General features: G+C 35.4%; 1 protein-coding gene across 1 annotated transcript in view; it reads left to right on the top strand.

Moving 5' to 3' along the window:
* LOC150108567 (peptidyl-prolyl cis-trans isomerase B) overlaps positions 1-24,443 on the top strand; it is a 50,052-nt gene extending 25,609 nt beyond the window's left edge. The window contains exons 4-5 of the mRNA XM_090416008.1: positions 10,041-10,225; positions 24,073-24,443. Coding sequence (XP_090272134.1) covers positions 10,041-10,225; positions 24,073-24,207 — 320 coding nt within the window. The 3' untranslated portion in view covers positions 24,208-24,443. The remainder of the gene's footprint in view (positions 1-10,040; positions 10,226-24,072) is intronic.
* Positions 24,444-25,134: the final 691 nt, after the last annotated feature.

Genomic DNA, 25,134 nt, shown 5'->3' with positions numbered 1-25,134 from the left:
TCTGTTTAAGTGACCATACCACCTGAGATTAGCTCTGCTAATGCATTCCTGGATGCTGACAATATCAAGTTCTTTCCTAATATCCTCATTTTTAATATGATATTGCCATTGATGCCATCCGTTCACGCCTCTAATCTTTCTCAGGACTCTCATATCTGCAGTCTCTAGTCTTTGGTCAAGTGTTTTACTTCTGACTCAGATCCATAAGTTAAAACTGGTTTGAACACTGTCTTGTATACAGCTAATTTAGTGTTGCAACTAATTTCTCTCTTATTCCATATGAATTTATTCAATTGACTTCCACCATACCAGCTTTGCTGATTCTGTTGTCTATTTCTATATTTAATTTACCATCTTCAGTAAAAATCGTGCCTAAGTAGCTGAAATATTTTACTTGTTCCACAGGTTCTCCATTCACAACACAGTTGACATTTTCAATGATTCTGCCTATTTTCATTGTCTTTGTCTTTTTATTGCTGACCTTCATACCATATCTATTACAACAGCTATTCAATTTAGTCAGAGAATCTTGCAGACTTATAGCGGATTTATTGAGAAGTATAACATCATCCGCAAAGCAAAGAGCTGACATTAACATCTCCAATTCTCATATCATGTTTAATACCACTTTCCTTCATAATGTGATCCATATAGATAATGAATAACAGAGGGGATAATGTACATCCTTGTCTCACACCAGATTTAACATTAAACCATCTTCCTGTACTTCCTTCAATTCTAACTGCTGACTTACAACTCAAATAAAGACTAAGTATTGCTTGATATAATGCCCCATTGACACCATATAACTGCAGCGTATTGAATAGCTTCTCTCTTGGCACCTTGTCATATGCTTTTTCCAGATCGACAAAACTTAAATACAGATCTTTGTTATATTCCCATGCTTTCTCGACTATTTGTCGTAAAGTGAATATCTGATCCTGACAGCCTCTATTTGGCCTGAATCCAGCTTGTTCTTCACCAAGCTTTTCTTCCACAATTCTTCTAAACAGTTTCTCAAGTATACTTGCATAGATCTTGCCAGGAACACTCAGTAGGGAAATACCTCTGTAATTCTCACATTCAGTTTTATTTCCCTTCTTATATATGGGTACTATGAGAGCTCTACTCTAATCATTGGGAATTCGTCCCTCTGTCCAGGCTTTCTGAACTATGCAGTGCAGCCACTGTAAGACTTTTATACCACCATACTTCAGCATTTCTGGTCGAATATCATCTACTCCTGCTGCCTTTCCACATTTCAAGCCTTTGGTGGCTTTTTCTACTTCAAGTATGGATATGTATTCTTGACTGCATGTCTGGTCAGTGTTTTTTATCACTGTGCTGTCATCACTGCTTGTTTCATTTAGCAGTTTTTCAAAGTAATTACTCCATACTTCAAGGATATCTTTTTCTGCTGTTTTCATGTCACCTTTATCATCTCTAACTCCTTTTACAGCACTCTTTCCTCCGTTCCTAAGCGTCTTCAACAACCTCCAGAATATTTTGCCACCTTCTTGATATTTATTTTCTATATTCTTGCCAAAGTCCTCCCATGACTTTTGTTTAGCTAGTTTTACACACTGTTTAGCTTTCTTACATTTGTCTCTGTATTCTGTAAGAGTAAAAGCTGACTTATTTGCCAGAAACTTTTGATATGCTTTCTTCTTTTCCTTCACTGCCTCTTTAACTTCCTGTGTCCACCAGGGAGTTCTGATTTTTTTATCCTTGCACACAACCTCACCACATGCCTCTCTGGCAGAATCAATCAATGTTTCCTTCAGAGTTTGCCACTGAATCTCCAAGGTTTGATTCCTGTTCTCAAACTCTTTCATTTTCTTTTCAATAATATTTCTGTATTTTAGTCTACAGTTCACATCTGAGAGCTGCTCAACTTTTATTCGCTTTATAACTTTCTTACATGTTATTCTTTTCAATATGAAATTCAATTTTATCCTGCTCAAGACTAAATAGTGATCACTTCCAATTTCAAATCCTCTGTACACTCTGGTGTCCTGCACCAGGGAGAAAACATCACTATCAACAATAACATAGTCAATGAGACTTCTCTTATTCCTAGCCTCTTCTCTCCATGTGAATTTGTGCACATTTTTATGTTGGAACATGGTGTTAGTAATAACCAGTCCATGTTCTGAGCAGAAATTCAACAGATATTTGCCATTATTATTAGCTTTGCTCTTTTCTCCAAATTTTCCCAAAATATTTTTGTATGTCTCGCAATCATTTCCTACTCTGCTATTTAGATCCCAACAAGGACCAACTTTTGCTTTTTCATTGTGTCAGTTGCTTTTTCTAAAGCGTCAAAAAATTCCTCCACTTCTACCTTTAGTAGAACCTTCTGTGGGACCATACGCACAAATAAGTCTCATTGTCCAGTTCCCCATTCTCATATTTGCCCACATTACTCTACTTGAGACCGACTGCCATTCAAGAAGATTAGCCTCATATTTTGTGTTGAATATTATGGCTACTCCTTCTTTTCCTTGATTGTCATTGCCTGAATATAACATTTTGTATTTATTTGCTCAGAAAGATCTCGCCAGTTTTGGTCTTTTTTGTTTCAGTCACCCCTATTATGTCGATCTGGTACTTATCTAATTCCTCAGCTAGCTCCATTTCTTTGCCATTCAGGCTTCTTACGTTGATAGCACCGATCTTTAACTCTGGTGATGTTGAGTTGGGGTTTGTTTTCAGATTTGTTCCAGTAGCTGACTTTTCATTGTTCGCCCTGGTTCCCTGGCGAAAACAACTGGGACCTTGTTTAACCGGGCGATACCCCAGCCGGCATGAAATTTTGTCATGTTGTACCATCATTTTTTTTTTTTGGTTTAACCAATAAGAATACAATTTGGTCGGCTAAATCCCAAATTGCCAACTCATCCTCGTTCGTTCAGTATCAAAGTAGATACCCAACAGGGTGCACCACGAGACGGTGAGGATTGGACATTAGGTCAGAAGCCCTGGTCGGTTCTCTGCATTACTTTAAAGGCTATGTGGAGGTCTCCTCTCAGTTATACAGCTTTGACCCTTGAGCACCATTTTACTTTATATGATCTTTAATTATTAATTTAGTTAACACTTATCACTTGGTTGTCATGCGTAATTTATCATATTTATACTATTTTCACAACATATTGTTGATATCTGGTGCATAGATGCATCGGATATAGCCTCTCCTAAACAAATGTCAATCTCACTTTCTTATGGTACATCCTGTTTTCACAAATGAAGCACTGACAGTCAATTCACGTTATATCAGAGGGAATTCAATATAGAGAGTAAAAGATGAGACTCCATCTTACTACTACTCTGCTAACAGCTGGTTGACATTTTAAATTGCTTTCAAATCTCAAAAGGAAATAAAACAGCTGGATTTATAGGTTGAAGACAAGGCTCTGAATAAAGATATTAATGTTGGTACCTGGAATGTCCAAGGCATAGGCCACAGGTGGACAACTAGATGAAGTCTTAAGTAAAACTAATATAAATTGCCGTAATAACATTGAAACCAAGAAAAAGTTGAGGCTCAAAACTAATAATTATGTACAGTTTTATAGTGGTGCATGCAGTAGTGAGACAGCCAAATAACATTGATGGTGCATGAACCATAGAAAATAAAGTAGTTAATTTATATTTATTGGAATGAAAGCATAATACAAATTGGGATTAAATTAAGAGAATATCTGACTGTCATTGGAGTAGGTGCACTGGTAGAAGGTGAAGAATAATGCACTGAAAGCTTTTACTTTCTCCTGCAGGAATTAATGAAATAATTCTGACCCATGTAGTAGTGATGGGAGACCTGAATGCTATAATGGAATAGTAAAATTAATTCAGTCGTCAGTATACATAGTGAGCAGACAGTTAATTGAAATGGGAGAAGGCTAATTGATTATGTAGTTTACAATAATTTTAAAGTTACACATTTTTATCCCATACAATCAGCAGTATGCCTAACTAATAGTAATAAATTAACAAAATTTGTTCTTGATTCACAGCATTTAGCTTTAAATGGAAATTTACCACTCCTGGGAGGGAGAGAGAGACTTTGTCTTAACTGTTCTGGAGAGAGCATCATGCATTTTAGGAGGCTTTTGTTGCTCCCATTCCTGGTGTAAAAGTAAATCACCTGGATAAAATATTATTAACATGGTATTGTTTGTTATGCTAATGAAACTCTTAAATCAAAACTTGCATAGATTTCCTGCATTAGCAGTTACAAAGTACATGCAAAAATTAATCTGATATAGATACTTGGATATACATAGTTACTTTTAGACATTTAAAGCCAGTTAACTAAATTACTAAGCCAATATTTCTCTGTAGTTGCCAATCTTCATAGGCACAAAGATATAGAGTTCATGCATGCAGACACACCAGTAGGAAGACAAACACAGGCATTGTAAGAGATGGTCTCCTACTCGTAACTGGCCTTCTATGGGTACAGTGATGGATACCTAAATTTTTGGCAGTGTGATACAGTTGAATTTGTTTAAGTTTAATGTGTGGTGCACTGACATATTTTAGAAATAGTATCTCTGATTTTAAATGTTTCTGTATAGGTGGGAGGTTCCCCCCCTCCATCGTATTCAGTGATCTATATCCATGAAATATATATCAAGTCAGAAAAAATTGCTTGCATTATTAAAAAAAATGACTTCCTTCAGGCCTGACCAAAAAAAAAAAGAAAGAAAGAAAGAAAGAAAATTAGCTGCCTATATCCACTCAACTAAAGATGAACTATCCAGATCAGAGGTCGGCAACTTTTTCACTAAAACAGGCACCCTGAATGGTTGGCTTATGACAAAGGGCACTTTACCTTAATTTTGCTGGAGGGGAAGTTGTAAGCTTAAAGTACATTCAATATATATTTATTAATACAAACTACTTATAAACATAAGTATGTACTTTAAAAAAAAAATTAATGTGATACTTCGCATTAGCTAAACTTATTATAATCTGGCACATAACTGGGATTTTGGGTTCTTAAGCAGTGGCCTAAATGATAATCGTTGAGCCATGATCGATACACGGATTTCAAATACTTCATATTTGTAAAAAGAGATTCACATGAATATGTCGAAGAACATTAAGAATATATTTTAAGAGTTTTTTTTTTTTTTTTAAGAAGGGATATCTATTTTTATCAAATAAATTCCAGAATGATGAAACATTCTGGAATTTAGTTAATAAAATGATATAATGTTAAGATCACATTATATCATTTTTTATATTTGTAATTTCTAATTCCGAGTCTTCCACATTACTAATTTGGAAATAAGCTGCTATTTTAGCAGACACATCCTCATCTGCAGAGGTAAAAGGGTAGCACTAAACTCTTCCAGGAGTGATTAAAAAAAAAAAAAAAAAAAAATGATGTGCAAAATGAGCAGTAGAAACACTGTCGTAAAATTTTCAACAGTATTTGTCAAATTTGGAAAATGTGCTAAATTATTTTTCAGTAGATGTGATTTCCAAAGTGCCAATTTTGCTTTGAATGAGTTCACTGCACTTATCATTTGAGCAATATGATGATTTCTGCCTTGCAATCTCAAATTTAATTCATTAAATTTTCCTGTTAAATGAGTAAGAAATCCAACATCAAGTAACCATGTTTTGTCTTCTAACTGTAAGCAAGATTCATTCCTTGACATTAGGAACTCCAGTCACTTGTGGAGGAATAAATTTAAAAACCACTTGAGTGTTTTTTCCTCTACTAAGCCATCACGCTTCTGTTTGAGTAAGAAGATTGTCAAATTCCATATCCTCTTCTTGTAAAAGTAATTGAAATAATTGGTGTTGCATTAATGCAGCTCTTATTCATCATCAAATTCCTGATTTGTACCCTCAAGGGGTGTACAGGATATGATAGTACTGCATGAAAAACTTACACCATTACTAACTTCCAATCTACAATTTTTCTCCAAATCAATCTGTTACCTGTCAAGACTTCAACGTTATCAGATCTTATATTTCTATCGTCTAAGGCACTTTTTACTGTATCAATCCACTTATAACTTGGTCTTTCTCTGGGTCTTTTTCCTGCCAACCTGGCAAAGAACACTTGTTTTGCTAATCTTTCATCTTCCATTCTGTTTAAGTGACCATATCACCTGAGATTAGCTGTGGTAACACATTCCTGGATGCAAATAATATTAAGTTCTTTCCTAATATCTTCATTTTTAATATGATGTTAAAAACAAGGATATTAGGGAAATGCAGCTCTTATCGAATTCATAATTTTTGTCACTGTTTGTATTACATGTTGAAAAGGTATTATTTTTGCACATAAATATTTCTTGGTGGATATGTAATGTAAATTTTGGGAATGAATGGTCTTGTTTACATAACATGATAAATCCATGTTTTTGTTCTTTTCATTGACAGAGCCATGTTGTAATTGCAGTCAACTTTTCTAATGGCAAATGATTTTCTTCCACATATTTTTTGAAAATTTAAAAAAAAAAAAAATGCCCCCCCTTGTTGCCCCTTTTAAAGGTAGAATTTTGAGGAATTCTTCCTTTATAGAAATGTTGTCAAATCATCTTCACAATAATATCTAATTGGGAAGTATCCAATATCAGTAGCTGCATCTAATTGTAAAGAAGAATAAATGCATTTTTCTAAATCCTTTTTTCAACTCTGATTCAATGTCAGTAGGAATAACTTCGCTTCTTCGTGTTACGGTTCTTGCAAATAGTTTTTATGTTCATCAAAAAGTGACTCAGAAATAAATGACATTTCTTCTTTTACCAGGTTGCCCTGTAGAAATGGTTTCTTTGCTAATAAATGAGCAATTTTAAAAGAGGAAACAGCTTTGACTGAAGCTGGCTTGTTAAAAATGCTTTGCTGTTTTTAGTTAAGTTCAGTTTGAGTTCTCAATTTTTTTCTAAATTCTAATTACAGAATTTATAGGAAAGTTTTTATGAACAGTATTAAAATGTCTCTCTATGTTTAGACTTTTTAGGAACCACAACTCTTGCATTGTATACCACGCATACACATTTTTTATTAAAATAAAACAAAATTATTCTTCCCACTCTGTTAGCTATAAATCTTTTTCTTTGAAAAAGACGTGTATGTTCGCATGAGCACTAAAAAATTTGAAGGTTGTTTGACTCTTCAATATCTGGTACGGTGGCAGGCACTTCAAAAATGCTTCAAAACAGCACCCAAGTCCCTGCGAGCCCCATGTTGCCTATTCCTGATATAGAGGCTGTCAAGATAAGATTTACTTTATGACAAATAGTTGAGATATCATGGGAATATAACAAGGATGTGTTCTCCAGTTTTGTAGATCTGGAAAAGACAAGACATAAGGTAGTCAGAGAAAAGCTTTTCAAAACACCCCAATGATGTGGGGTAAATGGAAGATTATACAGAGCAGTACTCAATGTATTTAAACTGTTAAAATAGAGCGAAATGCAGGCAGATAGTTTGATGTAAAATCAGGAGTAAAACAGATGCACATTATTTCTCCTCTTATTCATCTATATGTATTGCATTATTTTAGTAGCAAGGCTTATACGTTGGTGAAACATAACTGGTAATTAGTTTACAGAATTAACAACGCATATAAAGTATATTAATTAAAGGTAACTTTAATGAATAACTTCTATATTTCGACAACGTCACGTTGCCATGTTCAGGAACATAAAGATATGGTATGTGCATGCAGGCACTAACAAAAGCAAATGAGGAAAATTAGCCTGCCAGAGGGCACCATTAGGACTTTAGGAACAATATTAGTTTCTTGCTTTCTTCCTCATTTGCTTTTGTTAGTGCCTGTGTGCACATACCATATCTTTATGTTCCTGAAAATGGCAACGTGACGTTGCCGAAATATAGAAGTTATTCATTAAAGTTACCTTTGATTAATATACTTTGTGTTGTTAATTCCATAAACTAATTACCAATTATATATTGCATTGTGCAGGTAATGTTGCACTCCTGAACAAATCCAGTGCAGGTCTCTAAGATTGAATAAGATGTAACAAATTTGGCATGAAAATTATCAATAAAAAGATTAAACTATGAAAATAGGAAATATAGAAAACTTCAGTGTGTTCTCAATTGAGAACGCATAGAACAGTCTAAATGTATCTGCTATTTAGGCACAGGATTTTAGTGATGGTGGCAAATTAAATATGGAAATAGACAACAGAATAAGCAAAGCTGCTATGGTTGAGGAACCTGCTGAGTAAATTCTTGTATATGGAATATGAGAAAAATTAGCCAAAGTGGTATTCAACCCAGTTTTAAGTTATGGGTCTGAGAGCTGGGTAGAAAATAAAGGCACTGAAACAAAGATTAGAGACTGCAGACATGAAAGTTGTGGAAAATTAGGAGTCTCACAATTGCAGAATCGTATTAAAAATGGCAGTATTTGGAAGGAACCTGACATTATTAACATTGAAGAATGTGTGAGCAGGGCTAATCTAAGGTGAGATGGTAAATGAAAGGGTAAAGGATAGCAAAACAGGTGTTCGATGTCTAATCCTATAATATTGGATTGCTGACAAGTTGACTAATTTGGATTAAAATTGTTAAGCTAGTAATATCTAAACTTAATCAATTATGTAGCACTGTCATAGTAGCCTGTACATCCCTAAAGAGTACATGTCAGGAAATTGATGTCAAGGGCTAATTGATCACCATTGTTGATAGTGATGTTTTCTCCCTGGTGCAGGACACCAAAGTGTACAGAGGATTTGAAATTGGACATGATCACTATTTAGTCTTGAAGAGGATAAAATTGAATTTCACATTGAAAAGAATAACATGTAAGAAAGTTTTAAATCGAATAAAAGTTGAGCAGCTCTCAGATGTGAACTGTAGACTAAAATACACAAAGATTATTGAAGAAAAAATGAAAGAGTTTGAGAACAGGAATCAAACCTTGGAGATTCAGTGGCAAGCCTTGAAGAAAGCCCTGATTGATTCAGCTAGAGAGGCATGTAGTGAAGTTGTTTGCAAAGATAGAAAAATTAGAACTCCATGGTGGACACAGGAAGTTAAAGAGGCAGTGAAGGAAAAGAAGAAAGCATATCAAAAGTTCTTGGCAAATAAGTCAGCTTGTGCTCTTAGAGAATACACAGACAAATGCAAGAATGCTAAACACTGTGTAAAACTAGCTAAACAAAAGTAATGGGAGGACTTTGGCAAGAATATAGAAAATAAATATCAAGAAGGTGGCAAAATATTCTGGAGGTTGTTGAAGCTTGGGAATGGAGGAAAGAGGGTTGTAAAAATCAGAAAAAATCCAAATCAGAAACAATTTCTGATTTGGAGCTTACCTGAGTATGTACTGTTGGTCAATTGGTAGATCTTCTGCTACTAATGGCTCACACAAAAAGTTAAGCAAGTTTGAGTGCAGTTAGTAGTTGGAAGGGATCAATCGTTCGATGCTGTTGGCACTCTCCCTCGATGAGTCTCTGGACTTCATCGAGGGAGATGTGTCAATAATAATAAAAACTGCAGTTGAAATGAGATTGAAAAGACCCTCCCCCTTCCCCAGGGTAAATGGGTAGAGCCTCTATAGCCCTTTTGGTAATGACACCCTTTTGTTGAAAAGTTCTGGTTTGAATTCAGATTTGTTATGTTTTCCTCTTGCATGATAAACCAGCCAGAGAACACAGTTGTATATGTGAAACTTTATTCACTGATTCACACAATTTTTTTAATGCCATGACTTGTAGTTCACATGAATTTTTCTGATTTTCCAGAAAGCCCTTTGGTTGAAATCTGGGTTCAAATCTTATATGCTGGGCAAAAAATGTTTATCAAGACATTTCAGTTGGTGAGTAGTGAGTTAGCTGGTCTTATACAGAGGTGGCATGGTGTGGTGAGCCAGGAATTTGTGGCAAATTTCACATAAATGCATGTATATTTAGGCATAACTTGTTTTAAAATTATGGGTTATCAAAGACAGTTTGGGGGGTACTGTGGATTATTATGATTTTTTTTTCTATCCCCTTATATACAGCTTTCTAATTTATATAATTTTGTTTAATATCTAGGGCGTAGTATCTATGGTGAGCGTTTTGCAGATGAGAATTTTAAACTAAAGCATTATGGTGCAGGTTGGCTATCCATGGCTAATGCTGGCAAAGATACAAATGGCTCCCAATTTTTTATTACTTGTAAAAAAACTTCATGGTTAGATGGAAGACATGTTGTTTTTGGAAAAGTTTTGAAGGGAATGGTATGTTCCTTTTTTAAAGTTTTTTTTTATAGTTGCCCATCATTAAAAATTCTTCTTTATATTTCCATATTAAAATATACTTTTCTTAGATCAACAGTGTTCTTCATGATCTGTGAAAGTTACTGAGATGTTAAGTGAAAACTGAAAATAAGAAATGTATATACCATTTTTTATTTTTATAATTTAATAAATATATGTACAATCAATTTAGGTTGTTAAGCATAATTTTTAGTCAAAATGGCAAATTAAATATGGACAAGGTTATATGGAATTTTAACTTCTGGATCTGCAAGCTGAAATAAACCAACTGATCAGAGACCAGAACAGTCTTGGAAATGCCTCAATGGCAGAATAATATTAAAATATTGGGAAGAAACTTCATTGTTGGCATACAGAGATGTATGAGCAGAGTTAATATAGTGTGGTCATTTAAACAGAATGAAGAACACAAAAATATGAGACTAACAACAATGTTAGTCCTGAAGAATAAGACTTGTTTGAAGGAAAATTGTTGGTAAGAAGCTAATAATAATAAACTTATGTATGACTATCATGGTATCCTGTATGTGCTTTCATCATACATATCAGGAGTTTGATTTACAGTAAACTTGTAGAGATTGCAGAGAAAGTTTGCTATAGTGAATGGTTCACTCCTCTAAAGTGAATTCACTATAGTTTGCTATTGTTCTTTGGTCGACTATGTTTAGCTGTAATGAGTTGACTGTAATTTCATTAAGCAGAAGCTGTTTATAATAAGAAACTGCATATCTGAATGTTATTTCAGTTTTCACTTGATATCGCCATAATCCATATCCTGAAGAAGCTGTTTACAGAACAGCAAAATTGTAATAAACTGCTATAACATGAAAATACCATGAAGACATGATTTCACCAGAATTATATAGTTAAATTTTAAAATTTTTCAGATGAACTTTCTACATGAGATGAGTCCTGATTTTAATTAGGTTTATCTATAAATCATAATTTTATAATAAAAGTATACTGGGACCATGCTAATGTGAAACTTGGTCTAACCCATCTGTATTGACATTCAGATGACATGTTATTTTAAATGAAAGAAAAGTTAACACTAGAAAATATGGTATTCTTCCCAAGATTGTTGGCTGTAAAGAGCAGTTATTGTGAATTAATCCTTACTTTTGGATTATTCACATTGATAGATGAATGAATGAATGGCAGGCAATATCAAGTAGTGATGTGGGTTAATATCAGAATGGGGGAAACTGGACAATGAGACATATTTGTGATTATGGTCCTGCAGAAGGTTCTAATAAGGAAGGAATAGAGAAATTTTTCTGAAACATTAGCAAAGGCAGCTGACATGATGAAAAAGGAAAAGCTGGTCCTTGTTGGTGATCTAAACAGGCAGAGTAGGAAATGATTATCAGACATAAGAATGTTTTGCGTTTGGTTTGGTTTATAGTTTATTTGGCACAAAAACTACAAAGGTCATACTGTGCCATACCAAAGGTTACAACATCAGCATTTACAGAAAATTGGAAACAATATGTCTGTTCAAGAATCTGGTTCCACAAAGCATCTATAGATAAATAGAACTGCTGCAGAGGGCACAGCAACACACACACAAGGTCAGAGGTTATTATAGTAGTGCAAAAATAGTTAATACATAGAATACAAAACAGTAAGCCAAGGAATGCAGTATCTACATATATGTAAAATTATAATAGATGCTTTTATAGCAGTACAAAAATAGGCAAAAAGGGATTATTATATAATATGCATGGATGAAAATTAAATTTAGCAATGTAGAATAAACTGAATTTAGCAATACATAAAAACAGAATTACTAGAAGGTACACAAATAGACAAGGTCTCCTACAGCACTATATGATTATTAGAAAAATAAACTAGTAAATAAGATGCATACACAAAATGTATGTTAAGCAATGCCATATTTACATATAAACGATTTCTGCAGAGGTTTCAGCAGTACATAAGTAGATAACAGTACAGGTTAACATATGTATATACAAAACAAGTCAAGGAAAGCAGTATCTACATGTATTAAGATTACAACAAACATTATTGTACTAATACTTAAAGTCAGAAAGGAATTATTATACAGCATATATGCATAAAATTTAAGTTTAGCATTATGGTATTTACATGTTAACAAAATTACAGCAGGTTGATACAAATATATAAGATCAAGCCTATGGGAGTACATAATTGTCAGATTTAACCTAATGAATAATGTGCATGTATAAAAGTTAAGTTAAGCAAAACAGTATTTACATATAAACAAATTTATAGTCAAATGTGTTTCTACAAATTAATTCTTTCTAAAAAAATGTAAAAACATCATGCAATTTGCCTGAGTCTGCTAGCATTTTCCTGAGTGTATATGGCTTGGTTAGATAAGTGAAAATTTCATTCCTCTCTCGTATAAATTTTTGACAATCTACCAGAATATGATGAATAGTGAGATGTGTGTTGTTACATTTTTCACATATGGGAGGGTCATCAGCTCTCAGTAAATGGGAATGCGTAAGGTGACTGTGACCTATGCAGAGCCTGGCAAGGACAACCTCCTCCCTTCTCTTTGTACGTTGACTAGAATGCCAGTGTTTAATTTCAGTTTTAATGTTATATATACTTCGTTTGTTGATGTTTCTTGCCATATTAACTCCAACTGAGCAATTAGTTTTGATCTTAAAAGTTGTCTGTATATGGAATTATCAAATGGTATGAGGAGAAGGTATGGGCTGATTTGGCAGCTACTTCTGCAGCCTCATTTCCTTTAATTCCGACGTGGCTGGGAATCCAGCAGAACTGAATATCAAAATTAAAGATTTTCATTTTGTGAAGCAGATGTAGCACCTCATAAAGTACTGGATGTGGATTATACATAGGGGAGGAGATAGCTTGTAAAGAGCTCAATGAGTCTGTATAAATTATACACTTTTGGTAGCAGTTTTCTTTTATATGCACAAGTGCAAGCTGAATGGCATGTAACTCTGCTATATAATTACTGCAGTCTGGTGGGATCTGATTTGAGATAATAATGTCAGGAAACACAGCAGCACATTCAACAGAGGTATTAGTTCTTGAACCATCAGTATAGATGGGTAAGAAATCAGCATGTGCTGCTCTATGTACATTAAATAATTGCAGGTAAATGGATGATGGAGGAATGCTGTTATGTTTAGTGTAGCTAATGTTGTCAACATTTATACTAACAACTTGTACAGTTTCTTTAACATGCAGACCAAAAGGTTGTATAGCAGTTTGATGTGTGTGATATTGGGCTTCCCAGTGCGGGGAGAAGATACTATTCCATGTACGGTGATCTAGGAGAAATTTTATTTTTAGGGCGTAATTAAGAGATAACTGTTTCCAGCGAAGTGATAGAGTTGGTTCATTTGCTTCAACATAGAGACTTTGAGTGGGTGAAGTGCGAAAGGTACCAGTAGCTATCCGTATATCGTAGGTCACTCTGTCTTTGAATGTGTAAGTGCACGATAAAGATGGAGCAATGAAGCTCAATCAGCACCCCACTCAGTAGAGGATAGAGTGCGAAGGAGGTTCAAAGTTCTTTTTGCACTTTTCTCTTAGTTGACGAATGTGTGCTAGAAATGTGAGTTTTCTGTCAAAGATGATTTCCCAAGAACTTGGTTTCTGTAGCTACTGGAATAACAGTATGTCCCATTCTTAGTTCAGGATCTGGGTGATGAGTGTGTTTTCGACAGAAGCGTACAAAGACACTTTTTCCTGTTGAAAACCTAAATCCATTATTAAGAGCCCACGGAGACAGACACAATCAATTGCTTGCTGAAGTTGCCTTTCAATTACCCTCATGTTACATGAGTGACAGCAGATTGTGAAGTCATCTACATATAGAGCATTGTTTGCAGTGGGAGGAAGCTGTTCAATGATTGAGTTAATTTTAATAGCAAAAAGGGTCGCACTTGAGACAGAGCCTTGGAGAACACCCTGTTCTTGATGATATGGACGAGATAGCATATTTCCCAATCTGACTTGGAAAGTTCACCTGGACAGAAAGTTGTTAATAAATATAAGATTTGAGATCTAGGTTATAATGTATTTTAATATGCCATATCTCCAGGCTGTTTCATAAGCCTTTTCCATGTCAAAAAAACTGAGACAAGATGTTCTTGTTTCAGAAATGCATCTCTTATACAAGTTTCTAAACGAACTAAATGGTCTAAAGTTGATCGATGTCTACAGAAACCACATTGTGTACTGGAGAGAAGATTGTTGCTTTCTAAATACCAGAGAAGTCTGGCATTAACCATTTTTCTCTAGTATCTTACAAAGACAGCTGGTCAGAGCAATGGGTCAGTAATTATTTGCTTGTGTTGGATCTTTTCCTGGTTTTGGGATAGCAGTGACAATTGACTTATGTCAAGAATTTGGAAACTCTTCCTCTGCAAGTATTCTATTGTATAGTAAGTGAAGGAGATCCATAGAAGATGATGATAGATGTTTTATCATTTCATAATGGATGTCATCAGACCCTACTGCATTAGGGTGAGATAGTAGGAGAGCTCTTTTTAGTTCTTCCTTAACAAAAGGTTGATTGTATGGCTCAAGAACATTGGTAGAAAAATTTAACCTTTGTTTCTCTTGCAGTTCTTTCAGAATTAAAAATTCAGGAGGATATGAAGCTGTTGCTAAGATTCTGGCAAAATTTTCTCCCAGAGTGTCTGCAATGGCTTTGGGATCAGCAATAATACTTCCATTATGGTCTAAGGTAGACAAACGATGTGTTCTATATCTGCCTTTCATTTTCTGGATTTTATCCCATACAAATTTTGGACTGGTCATTTGATTAATTGATGTAGTAAATTGGATCCATGATTGTTTTTGACTTTGACATTTCACATAACGTGCTTTGGCTCGAGCACGCTTGAAAGCTATTAAGTTTGATGTGGTGGAATATCTATGAAATATGCCCCCATGCTCTGTGTTGCTCTTTTTTGGCTGTCTGACATGCTGGGTTCCACCAAGGCTTTGGATGGATTGGAAATCGAGATGATGTTTTTTGGATAGAGTCTGTTGCTGCCTGGACAATGCATTCTGTTATTATTTTACTGCTTCATTGATAGGTGTTTGACTGATGGCATCAGCATTAAATTTTGCAAGATGAGTGAAAGTGTTCCAGTCAGCCTGGCCAATTTTCCATAAAGGTATCCGTGTGGGCGAACATGGTTCCTGTGAAGACAACGTGCAGAGAACAGGAAAGTGATCACTTCCATATATGTTCTCTTCAACGTACCATGTGAGTAGTGGAAGAATGGAAGGGGAGCAGATTGTAAGATCAATTGCAGAATATGAACGAGTAGGCATATGGAAGAAAGTATTAAGTTTATTATTAAGTTTATTATTTGTTATTATCAAGAATTCTTTCAACGATTTGACCTTGGCTATTAGTGTTGGCACTACCTCATAGAGTATTGTGACCATTAAAGTCACCCATCAAAAGTATGGGTTGAGATAGTTGTGAGATAAGATTATCAAGATCAATTTCATTTAACTCGGCATTTGGTGGTGAATAAATTGAACATACTGTAATAAGAAATCCCACAGAGAAGCGAATCACTACTGCTTCCAGAGAAGTATTAAGTTGGACCTGATGGAAAGGAGTATGACTGCCCACTAGGATAGCTACTCTTCAATGAGCAGGACAACCTGCAGTTCTGTCCTTATGTACAGTAGTGAAATTTCTAAAGGTAAGGTCCTCATTGGGTCTTAAGTACGTTTCCTGTAGGCAGAAACAGAAAGGTTTGTGTTTCTGTAACAACATCTTGATATTGTCAATATTCTGGTGGATCCCACGACAGTTCCATTGTAAAAATTTTCCTATTGTCTTGATTTTATTGACTTGTCTGGTTTTCGAGAGGTTGAGGGCTTACCTTTGTCAGATTTATATTTATCCACTGTTTTAGGGAAGTATGGATGGCCAGTGTCCATCTCTTCCTCTGGTAAAGTGTTCAAAACATCAAACGTGTTAGAGTCAGTTGGTATGTTTAGTTTGCTTTCAGTGGGTACTGAGGTATCCATTTTTCCTGTGTGAGTGTTTGGTGGTTTATCTTTGAGTGATGTCTCTGCCATAATTTTTTTGACAGGTGAGTTTTCATTGAATGGGACCATTTTTGAAGTTATCTCTGGAGTAAGGCCATAGGTCTTGTGATTAATGCACTCAACAGAGAAGCATTTGCGATCGTAAAATTTATCAGATGGTGGAATAGACATACATGTTTGAGTTGCTGTTGGTACTTTTTTAATTGTTACTTTTTCAGCATAAGAGGTTCGTAGAACAGGTGTAATGGTGGCCAGCTTTCTTTTTGCATCTTGATATGTTATGTTTTAATTTTTTGTATCTCTTTTTCTTCTTTCCATTTCTGACATGTACGTGAGTAAGCTGGATGATCTCCCTGACAGTTGACACGTTTAGTTTTTTTTTTCACAGCAAGATTTATTATCATGTTCTTTACTACTACATTGGGCATAGGTAGTAGAACCACGACATGCAGTTTGGGCATGTCCATATCTTTGATTTAAAGCATCTCGGCGGGTTAGGGATGTACATTCTAACCGGACAGCTGAGATACCCTGCTTTTACAGATGTCAGAGGCCTAGGTAAATCAAAAGTAAGGATGATGTTCTTGGTTGAGACCAGGTGACCATCCCTACATATTAGGATGTGCCTCACACCCATCACTCCTTGATCTTTAAGCTCTGAACATATCTCCTCATCAGGAACATCAAGGAGATCCCATTCTGATAAATTGCCTCTACTGGAATTGAGTGTTCTATGAGGTGTTACTGCAATTTGTATTCCACCCATTGTCGTTGCTCTCAGTAGTTTTTCAGAATGTTGTTTACATTGTTTCCACAAGGATATCACCAGAGCGCAATTTCTTGACAGTTTTGGGAGGTCCTGCTAGTCCTTCTAAATCTTTTTTGGATAAAGAAGGGTGACATTTTCCCAATTGGTTTTTCACCTGTTGCATGAATGATTAAAAAGGTTGGTACATTTATGTTAGTATCTGATATCTTTTGTTTCTTGCTTCTGTTTCCATATGCTGTATCTATAGTATCAGTACTTGTTGGGACTTTGTTAGAGTCACTGAAAAGTTTGAGGATGAAGGATTCATATTTAAGGAGTTTTTAGTTCAGCTCCAGAGCTCCCCACCCATAGAGCTACACATGGACGCCTGCAAGCAAAGACTGTGCTCAGGATGCTATACCGGAACTGCAGCAGGTCCAGGATCCCGACCCTGGACCACAGGGAGAGACACTGCAACACCGTTAACCCTTGCAGGCAAGCCCACTAGCCAATTGATCCTGGCTGTGCCATCCAGGACTGCCCGTCTTGCCGAAGCAGGGACCAAAGTAGTTCAAGACTACTAGGATCCCCTTTCTGGATGTCCACGGGTCGCACTGCAAACACGGTGGCAGGGCATTGGATCCCAGTGATGGTGGTCTGGAAAAAGGATAGTGAAAAAGATTCAGGAGAAGTAGAGCAAAGAATACGGGAAGAAAAGCAAAGAGAAAGAATGAAAAGCGCCAGTACCATCACTGGGAGGTTCCCTCCACCATGAACAGGTGCCCCACACGGAGGGGAATGTTTTGGGAAAATTGGAGAAAAGAGCAAAGCTAATAATAATGATAAGTTCCTGCTGTTCGAACATAATGTGCACAAATTCATATGGAGAAAAGATGCAAGGAATAAGAAGTCTCATTGACAATGTTTTCCCACTGGTTCAGGACACGAGAGTATACAGAGAATTTGAAATAGGAGGTAAACACCATTTAGTGTTGAGCAGGATAAAATTTATCTTCATATTGAAAAGAAGAGTGTGTGAGAAAGTTTTTTTTTTTTTTTTGAAACAAATCAAAGTTGAGCAACTTTCAGAGGTGAGCAGCAGACTCAAATATACAAACATCATCGAAGAAAAAATGAATTTGAAAACAACAACCAAACCTTGGATATTCAATGGCAAATCTTGAAGTAAACATCAATTCACCCAGAGAGGCATGTTTTGAGGTTGTCTTCAAGGATAGAAAAATCAGAACTCCATAGAGGGCGCAGGAAGTTAAAGAGATAGTCGAGGAAAAGAAGAAAGCATATCAAAAGTTCCTGGCAAATAAGTCACCTTGTGCTCTTAGGTAATACAGAGGAAAAATATAAAAAACAAAGCATTGTGTAAAATTAGCTAAGCAAAAGTTCTTACGAAAGTCATGGGAAGATTTTAGTAAGAACATCGAAAATAAATATCAGGAAGGTGGTAAAATACAAGGATGGTCTGAAAAGTTTTCAGCCTAGCAATGAAAAAACGAATTTACAATTTCAAAATTATTTTTATTTTTCAACATAATCTCCCTTAAGACTAATACATTTATTCCAGCGATACTCCAGTGCCATTATCCTGTCCCTGTAGTGGTTCTAGTAAGATCTGCAAAATGCAATGCCTACAGCGGCAATTACTTCTTGATTTGAAGAAAAATACTGACCATCAAGGAAGAGTTTTAGATTTGGGAAGAGATAGAAGTCAGAGGAAGCCAAATCTGGGGAATAAGGTGGATGTTCCAACAATTCATAGTGCAGATCCTAAAGGATCTGCACTATGAATTGTTGAATTGTATGAATTTTCCCATTGCCAAAACACCTTTTGTAGGCAGGTGCATTGTCTTGATGAAAGATGGTTTTTTTCTCACGAATTCTTTCATCTAGTCTGGTTAAAAATCAGCATAATATTCCCCGGTTATTTTAAGATAATTAATAAACAAAATGCCTTTTTAGCATCCCAAAATGCAGATGCGATGACCTTTCATCCTGATGGAACAGACTTTGTCTTCTTTGGTGCTGAACAACCAGCTTCTGTCCACTGTTTTAACTGCTGTTTGGATTCTGGTGTGTTATGGTGAATCCAAGTCTCATCTATAGTAATAAAGTGACACACAAAATCAGTTTTATTCTTGATAAAACGCTCCAAGCACTGTTCACAGATTTTCATGTGAGTGCTTTTTTTTTTTTTGATCTGCTGTGAGCAAGCGTGGCACCCATCTTGCACAAAGCTTTTTCATGTGAAATTCTTTGTGCAAAATATATCCTACACATTCTTTTGAAATGCCAATAGTCTCAGCAATTTCATGCACTTTGACTCACCGGTCATCCAATACCATATCGTGCACTTTATCAATAATTTCTGGATCATCTTCAAGGCTGGTATGCCCACGTTTAAACTCTGCAGCCTATTTCTTAATTGTCGAAAACGAAGGAGAAGAGTGCTCATAAACTTTTATGAACTTCGAATTAATTTCTTTTGGCATTAAACCTTCTTTTACAAAGAATTTTATAACCGCACGATACTCAATTTTATCCATTTCAAGGGATACAGACAACGCTTTTTTGCTTCAGACAGGTGTATAAAACAAACTACATGATAGAGAATGACTTGCAATTTCACATGGGTGCTTATGACAGGTGTACCAACTTAGGAAGGAAAAAAAAATCTTCCAGTAGTGTTGCCATCTATGGTAAAGGCCAAGAACTTTTCAGACCACCCTCGTATTCTGGAGGATATTTGAATAGCTCAGAAATGGAGGAAAGAGTCTGTTAAAAGGAATTTGAGAACTCAAGATAGATATTCTTGATATATATGGAGTAATTACTTTGCTTTTATTAATATTTATTATTATTAAGCTTGCTAAATGAAACAAGCAGTTACAGCATGGTGGTAGAAAACACTTGACAGGAATGCCATCTGGAATATGTATCTGTACATGAATTTGAAAAAGCTCTCACAAACCTGAAATGTGGGAAGACAGCTTGAGTAGAAGATATTTGACCAGAAATGCTAAAATATAGAGGTATACAAGTTTTTGGCTCAACTGCATAATTCGGAAGGTTGGTCAGAAGGTCAAATTCCAGATTGGATTAGAGAAATGGTTAAGAAAAATTATAGAGGAGAAGCTTTGAGAAAAACAAGCTGGATTCCAGCCAAACAGAGGTTGTGGATCATATTTTCATTTTAAGACAAATAGTTAAAATCGGGATGCTTAAGGTCAGAGCTGTATAACTGAGAGGAGACCTCCACATAGCCTTTAAAGGAATGTGGAGAACCAACTAGGGCTTCTGACCTAATGTCCAATCCTCACCTTCTTGTGGTGCACCCTGTTGGGTATCTACCTGGATACAGAACGAACGAGGATGGACTGGCAATTTAGGATTTAGCCAACCAAATTGTATTCTTATTGACTTGAACCAAAATGATGGTTCAACATGGCAAAATTTCATGACGGCTGGGGCGTCGCCCGGTTAAACAAGGCCCCCGTTGTTTTCGCCAGGGGAACCAGGGCGAACAGTGAAAAGTCAGCTACTGAAACAAATCTGAAAGCACACCCTAACTCAACATCACCAGAGTTAAAGATCGGTACTATCAACATAAGATGCCAGAATGGAAAAGAAATGGAGCTAGCTGAGGAATTAGATAAGTACCAGATCGACATAATAGGAGTGACTGAAACAAAAAAGACAAAAACTAGTAAGATCTTTCTGAGCAATAAATACAGAATGTTATATTCAGGCAATTGACAATCAAGGAAAAGGAGTAGCCATTAGTATTCAACACATGGCTAATCTTCTTGAATGGCAAGCAGTCTCAAGTAGAGTGATGTGGGCTAATATCAGAATTGGGAATTGGACAATGAGACTTATTTGTGCCTATGATCCCACCAAAGGTTCTACTAAGGTAGAAGTGGAGGAATTTTTCGATGCTTAAGAAAAAGCAACTGACACAATGAAAAAGCAAAAGTTGGTCCTTGTTGGGATCTAAATAGCAGAGTAGGAAACAAAAATATTTTGGGAAAATTTGGAGAAAAGAGCAAAGCTAATAATAATGGCAAATACCTGTTGGATTTCTGCTCAGGACATGGACATAGTTATTACTAACACCGTGTTCCAACATAAAAATGTGCACAAATTCACATGGAGAAAAGAGGCAAGGAATAAGAAAAGTCTCATTGACTATGTTATTGTTGATAGTGATGTTTTCTCCCTGGTGCAGGACACCAGAGTGTACAGAGGATTTGATAGAAGTGATTCCCTATTTAGTCTTGAGCAGGATAAAATTGAATTTCATATTGAAAAGAATAACATGTAAGAAAGTTTTAAAGCGAATAAAAGTTGAGCAGCTCTCAGATGTGAACTGTAGACTAAAATACAGAAAGATTATTGAAAAGAAAATGAAAGAATTTGAAAACAGGAAATAAACCTTGGAGATTCAGTGGCAAGCCTTGAAGAAAACCCTGTTTGATTCAGCCAGAGGCATGTGGTGAGGTAGTCTGCAAGGATAGAAAAGTCAGAACTCATTGGTGGACACAGGAAGTTAAAGAGGCAGTGAAGGAAAAGAAGAAATCATACCAAAAGTTCCTGGCAAATAAGTCTGCTTTTGATCTTGGAGAATACAGGAAAAAATGTAAGATAGCAAAACATTGTGTAAACCTAGCTAAACAAAAATCATGGGAGGACTTAGGCAAGAACATGGAAAATAAATATCAAGAAGGTGGTAAGATATTCTGGAGGTTGTTGAAGAAGCTTAGAAATGGAGAAACGATGCTGTAAAAGGAGTTAGAGATGATAAAGGTGACATGAAAACAGGAGAAAAGGATCCTTGAAGTATGGAGTAATTGCTAAATAAAACAAGCAGTGATAGCACAGTGGTAAAAAACACTCAACAGGCATACAGTCAGGAATACATAACCATACTTGAAGTAGAAAAAGCCATCAAAGGCTTGAAATGTGGAAAGGCAGCAGGAGTAGATGATATTCGACCAGAAATGCTGAAGTATGGTGGTATAAAAGTCTTACAGTGGCTGCACTGCATAGTTCAGAAAGCCTGGACAGAGGGACAAATTCCAGATGATTGGAGTAGAGCTCTAATAGTACCCATATATAAAAAGGGAAATAAAACTGAATGTGAGAATTACAGAGGTGTTTCCCTACCGAGCATTCCTGGCAAGATCTTTGCAAGTATACTTGAGAAACGTTCAGAAGAATTGTGGAAGAAAAGCTTGGTGAAGAACAAGCTGGATTCAGGCCAAATAGAGGCTGTCAGGATCAGATCTTCACTTTACGACAAATAATCGAGAAAGCATGGGAATATAACAAAGATCTGTATTTAAGTTTTGTCGATCTGGAAAAGGCATACGACAAGGTGCCAAGAGAGAAGCTATTCAATACACTACAGTTGTATGGTGGAAATGGGACATTATATCAAGCAATACTTAGTCTTTATTTGAGTTGTAAGTCAGCAGTTAGAATTAAAGGAAGTACAGGAAGATGGTTTAATGTTAAATCTGGTGTGAGACAAGGATGTACGTTATCCCCCTTGTTATTCATGATCTATATGGATCACATTATGAAGGAAAGTGGTATTAAACATATCAGAATTGGAGATGTTAATGTCAGCTCTGCTTTATGTGGACAATGTTATACTTCTAAATAAATTTGCTACAAGTTTGCAAGATTCCTTGACTAAATTGAATAACTGTTGTAATAGATATGGTATGTAGGTCAGCATTAAAAAGACAGACAATGAAAATAAGTAGAATTGTTGAAAATATCAACTGTGTTGTGAATGGAGAACCTGTGGAACAAGTAAAACATTTCAGTTACTGAGGTGCGATTTTAGTGAAGATGGTAAATTAAATATGGAAATAGACAACAGAATCAACAAAGCTGGTATGGTAGGGAGTCAATTGAATAAATTCATATGGAATAAGAGAGAAATTAGTCGGAACACTAAATTAGCTGTATACAAGACAGTGTTCAAACCAGTTTTAACTTATGGACCTGAGAGCTGGGTCAGAGGTAAGACACTTGACCAAAAACTAGAGACTGCAGATATGAGAGTCCTGAGAAAGATTATAGGTGTGAACAGATGGCATCAATGGAATTATAATTTAAAAAATGAGGATATTAGGAAAGAATATGACATTGTGAGCATCCAGAAATGCATTAGCAGAGCTAATCTCAGGTGGTATGGTCACTTAAACAGAATGGGTATGGAAAGATTAGCAAAACAAGTGTTCTCTGCCAGGTTGGCAGGAAAACAACCCAGAGGAAGACAGAGGTATAAATGGATTGGTACAAAGTGCTTTAGACGATGGAAATATGAGAACTGATAATGTTGGAATCTTGACAACTAATACTGATTTGGACGAAAATTGTAGATAGGAAGTTAGTAATGATGTAAAATTTTCATGTAGTACTATCATATCCTGTACACCCCTTGAGGATACATTTCAGGAACTTGATGATGATAGTTAAAATCATGGGAATATAACTAGGATCTGTGTTTATAGATCCGGAATAGGCATATGATAAGGTGCCAAGGGGAAAGCTGTTTAAAACCCTCCCATTATATTGTGTAAATGGACATTATATCAAGCAATACATAGCTTGATATATTTCAGTTGTAAATCAGCAGTGAGATTTGAAGACGGTACAAGAAGATGGTTTGATATTAAGTCAGGTGTGTGACAAGGGTGTACATTATCTCTACTGTTATAAATCTATTGATCACGTTGTGATGGAAACTGCTGTTAAACTTGATATCAAATTTGGAGATGTTAATCTATTTATCCCAGGATTAGTAGAATGAATGTTTAGTATGATCTACACAAGTCACTGATGTGCTGTTTTACTACCTTTTGTGTATAGAATGAGTATTAAAAAAAAATTAAAAGGGCTTATTCCATTTCTTGATCATTTTTGTTTCGTCTACTGTTGTATATACTACAGTTATTGATTGTTATTTATTTTATTTTTACAGCATATTGTTAGGAAAATTGAATCTACAAAAACAGATGGCAGGGATAAACCAGCCAAAGATGTTATCATAGCTGATTGTGGGACACTTCCAGTTGAAAAGCCATTCTCTGTAGCTAAAACCGATGCAGTAGAATGATGTAATTAGCTTCTAGTTGATCATATGACAATTTAAATATATTATGAATGTAATTTTAATGTCTAAAATGAAAGGTGCCTTTTTTGATTTAGCTCCAACTTAATTTTTCACTAATGAAATCTGTAGAGTACTCTTCAGTTTGGTGAAAGGGATATTCACATATTTTATTTTGGGACCAATCAGAATTGTAACATTGAAATATCAATGTTTATAAATAAAAGCTTTTTATTGCCAAATATATATCACTCTGTCAATATATCATTGATGCACTGTTATTGCTTTAATTGTTTATTCTGATCTTGAGTTCATCCAAAAAAAGAGACTAAAAAAAAATTCTATTTCCATGAAAGAAATTATTATATAAAATTTGTAAGACTTTGAACATTTATATTTTTACTAAATAGTTCTTATTTGTATATCTTCAGTTATGAATTTAAAACTGCTGCAAACTTTGACCACTTTGTATGATCCATTTTAAGTTTTATTCATTTAACAGTGGTCAGTCAGCATAACGGCTTGTAATAGTGTTTTTTGTTTTAACATGTTTTTTATTCCTACTAGGAAACTTGTGGAGTAATCAGCAAAATCCCATTAGTGAACTCCCATCATTATGTTTTCTAACATTTATTAGAAAATAATGATACTAAATAACTAGTGTATGTTAACCTGCAAATGTCATAGTGTTACTTATTTTGTGAAATGAAAAATTGGTTTCCAAGAGGGAAATTCCTGCCACCCTTCATGTAAGACTGCTTGCACTATAGTGGTACCCTACTTAGTGCTGAAGCATCAAGCTACAGCCAAATATTTGTAATGAAACTGTAAATTATAATGGGAAAACAATAACATGACTTAGAGGTAACATTGGTTGTTGGGTTTAGACTTAAAGATGGAATTAAAATTTCAGTCTTTTGAATTTTGGATAAA

Source organism: Typopeltis vanoorti, chromosome 3, assembly GCF_054136105.1.
Source record: "Typopeltis vanoorti isolate ZY-2024b chromosome 3, IOZ_Tvanoo_1.0, whole genome shotgun sequence".
Lineage (NCBI taxonomy): Eukaryota > Metazoa > Arthropoda > Arachnida > Uropygi > Thelyphonidae > Typopeltis > Typopeltis vanoorti.
The sequence above is the reverse complement of the archived record's forward strand: the minus strand, read 5'-3'. Positions and strand labels throughout refer to the sequence as shown.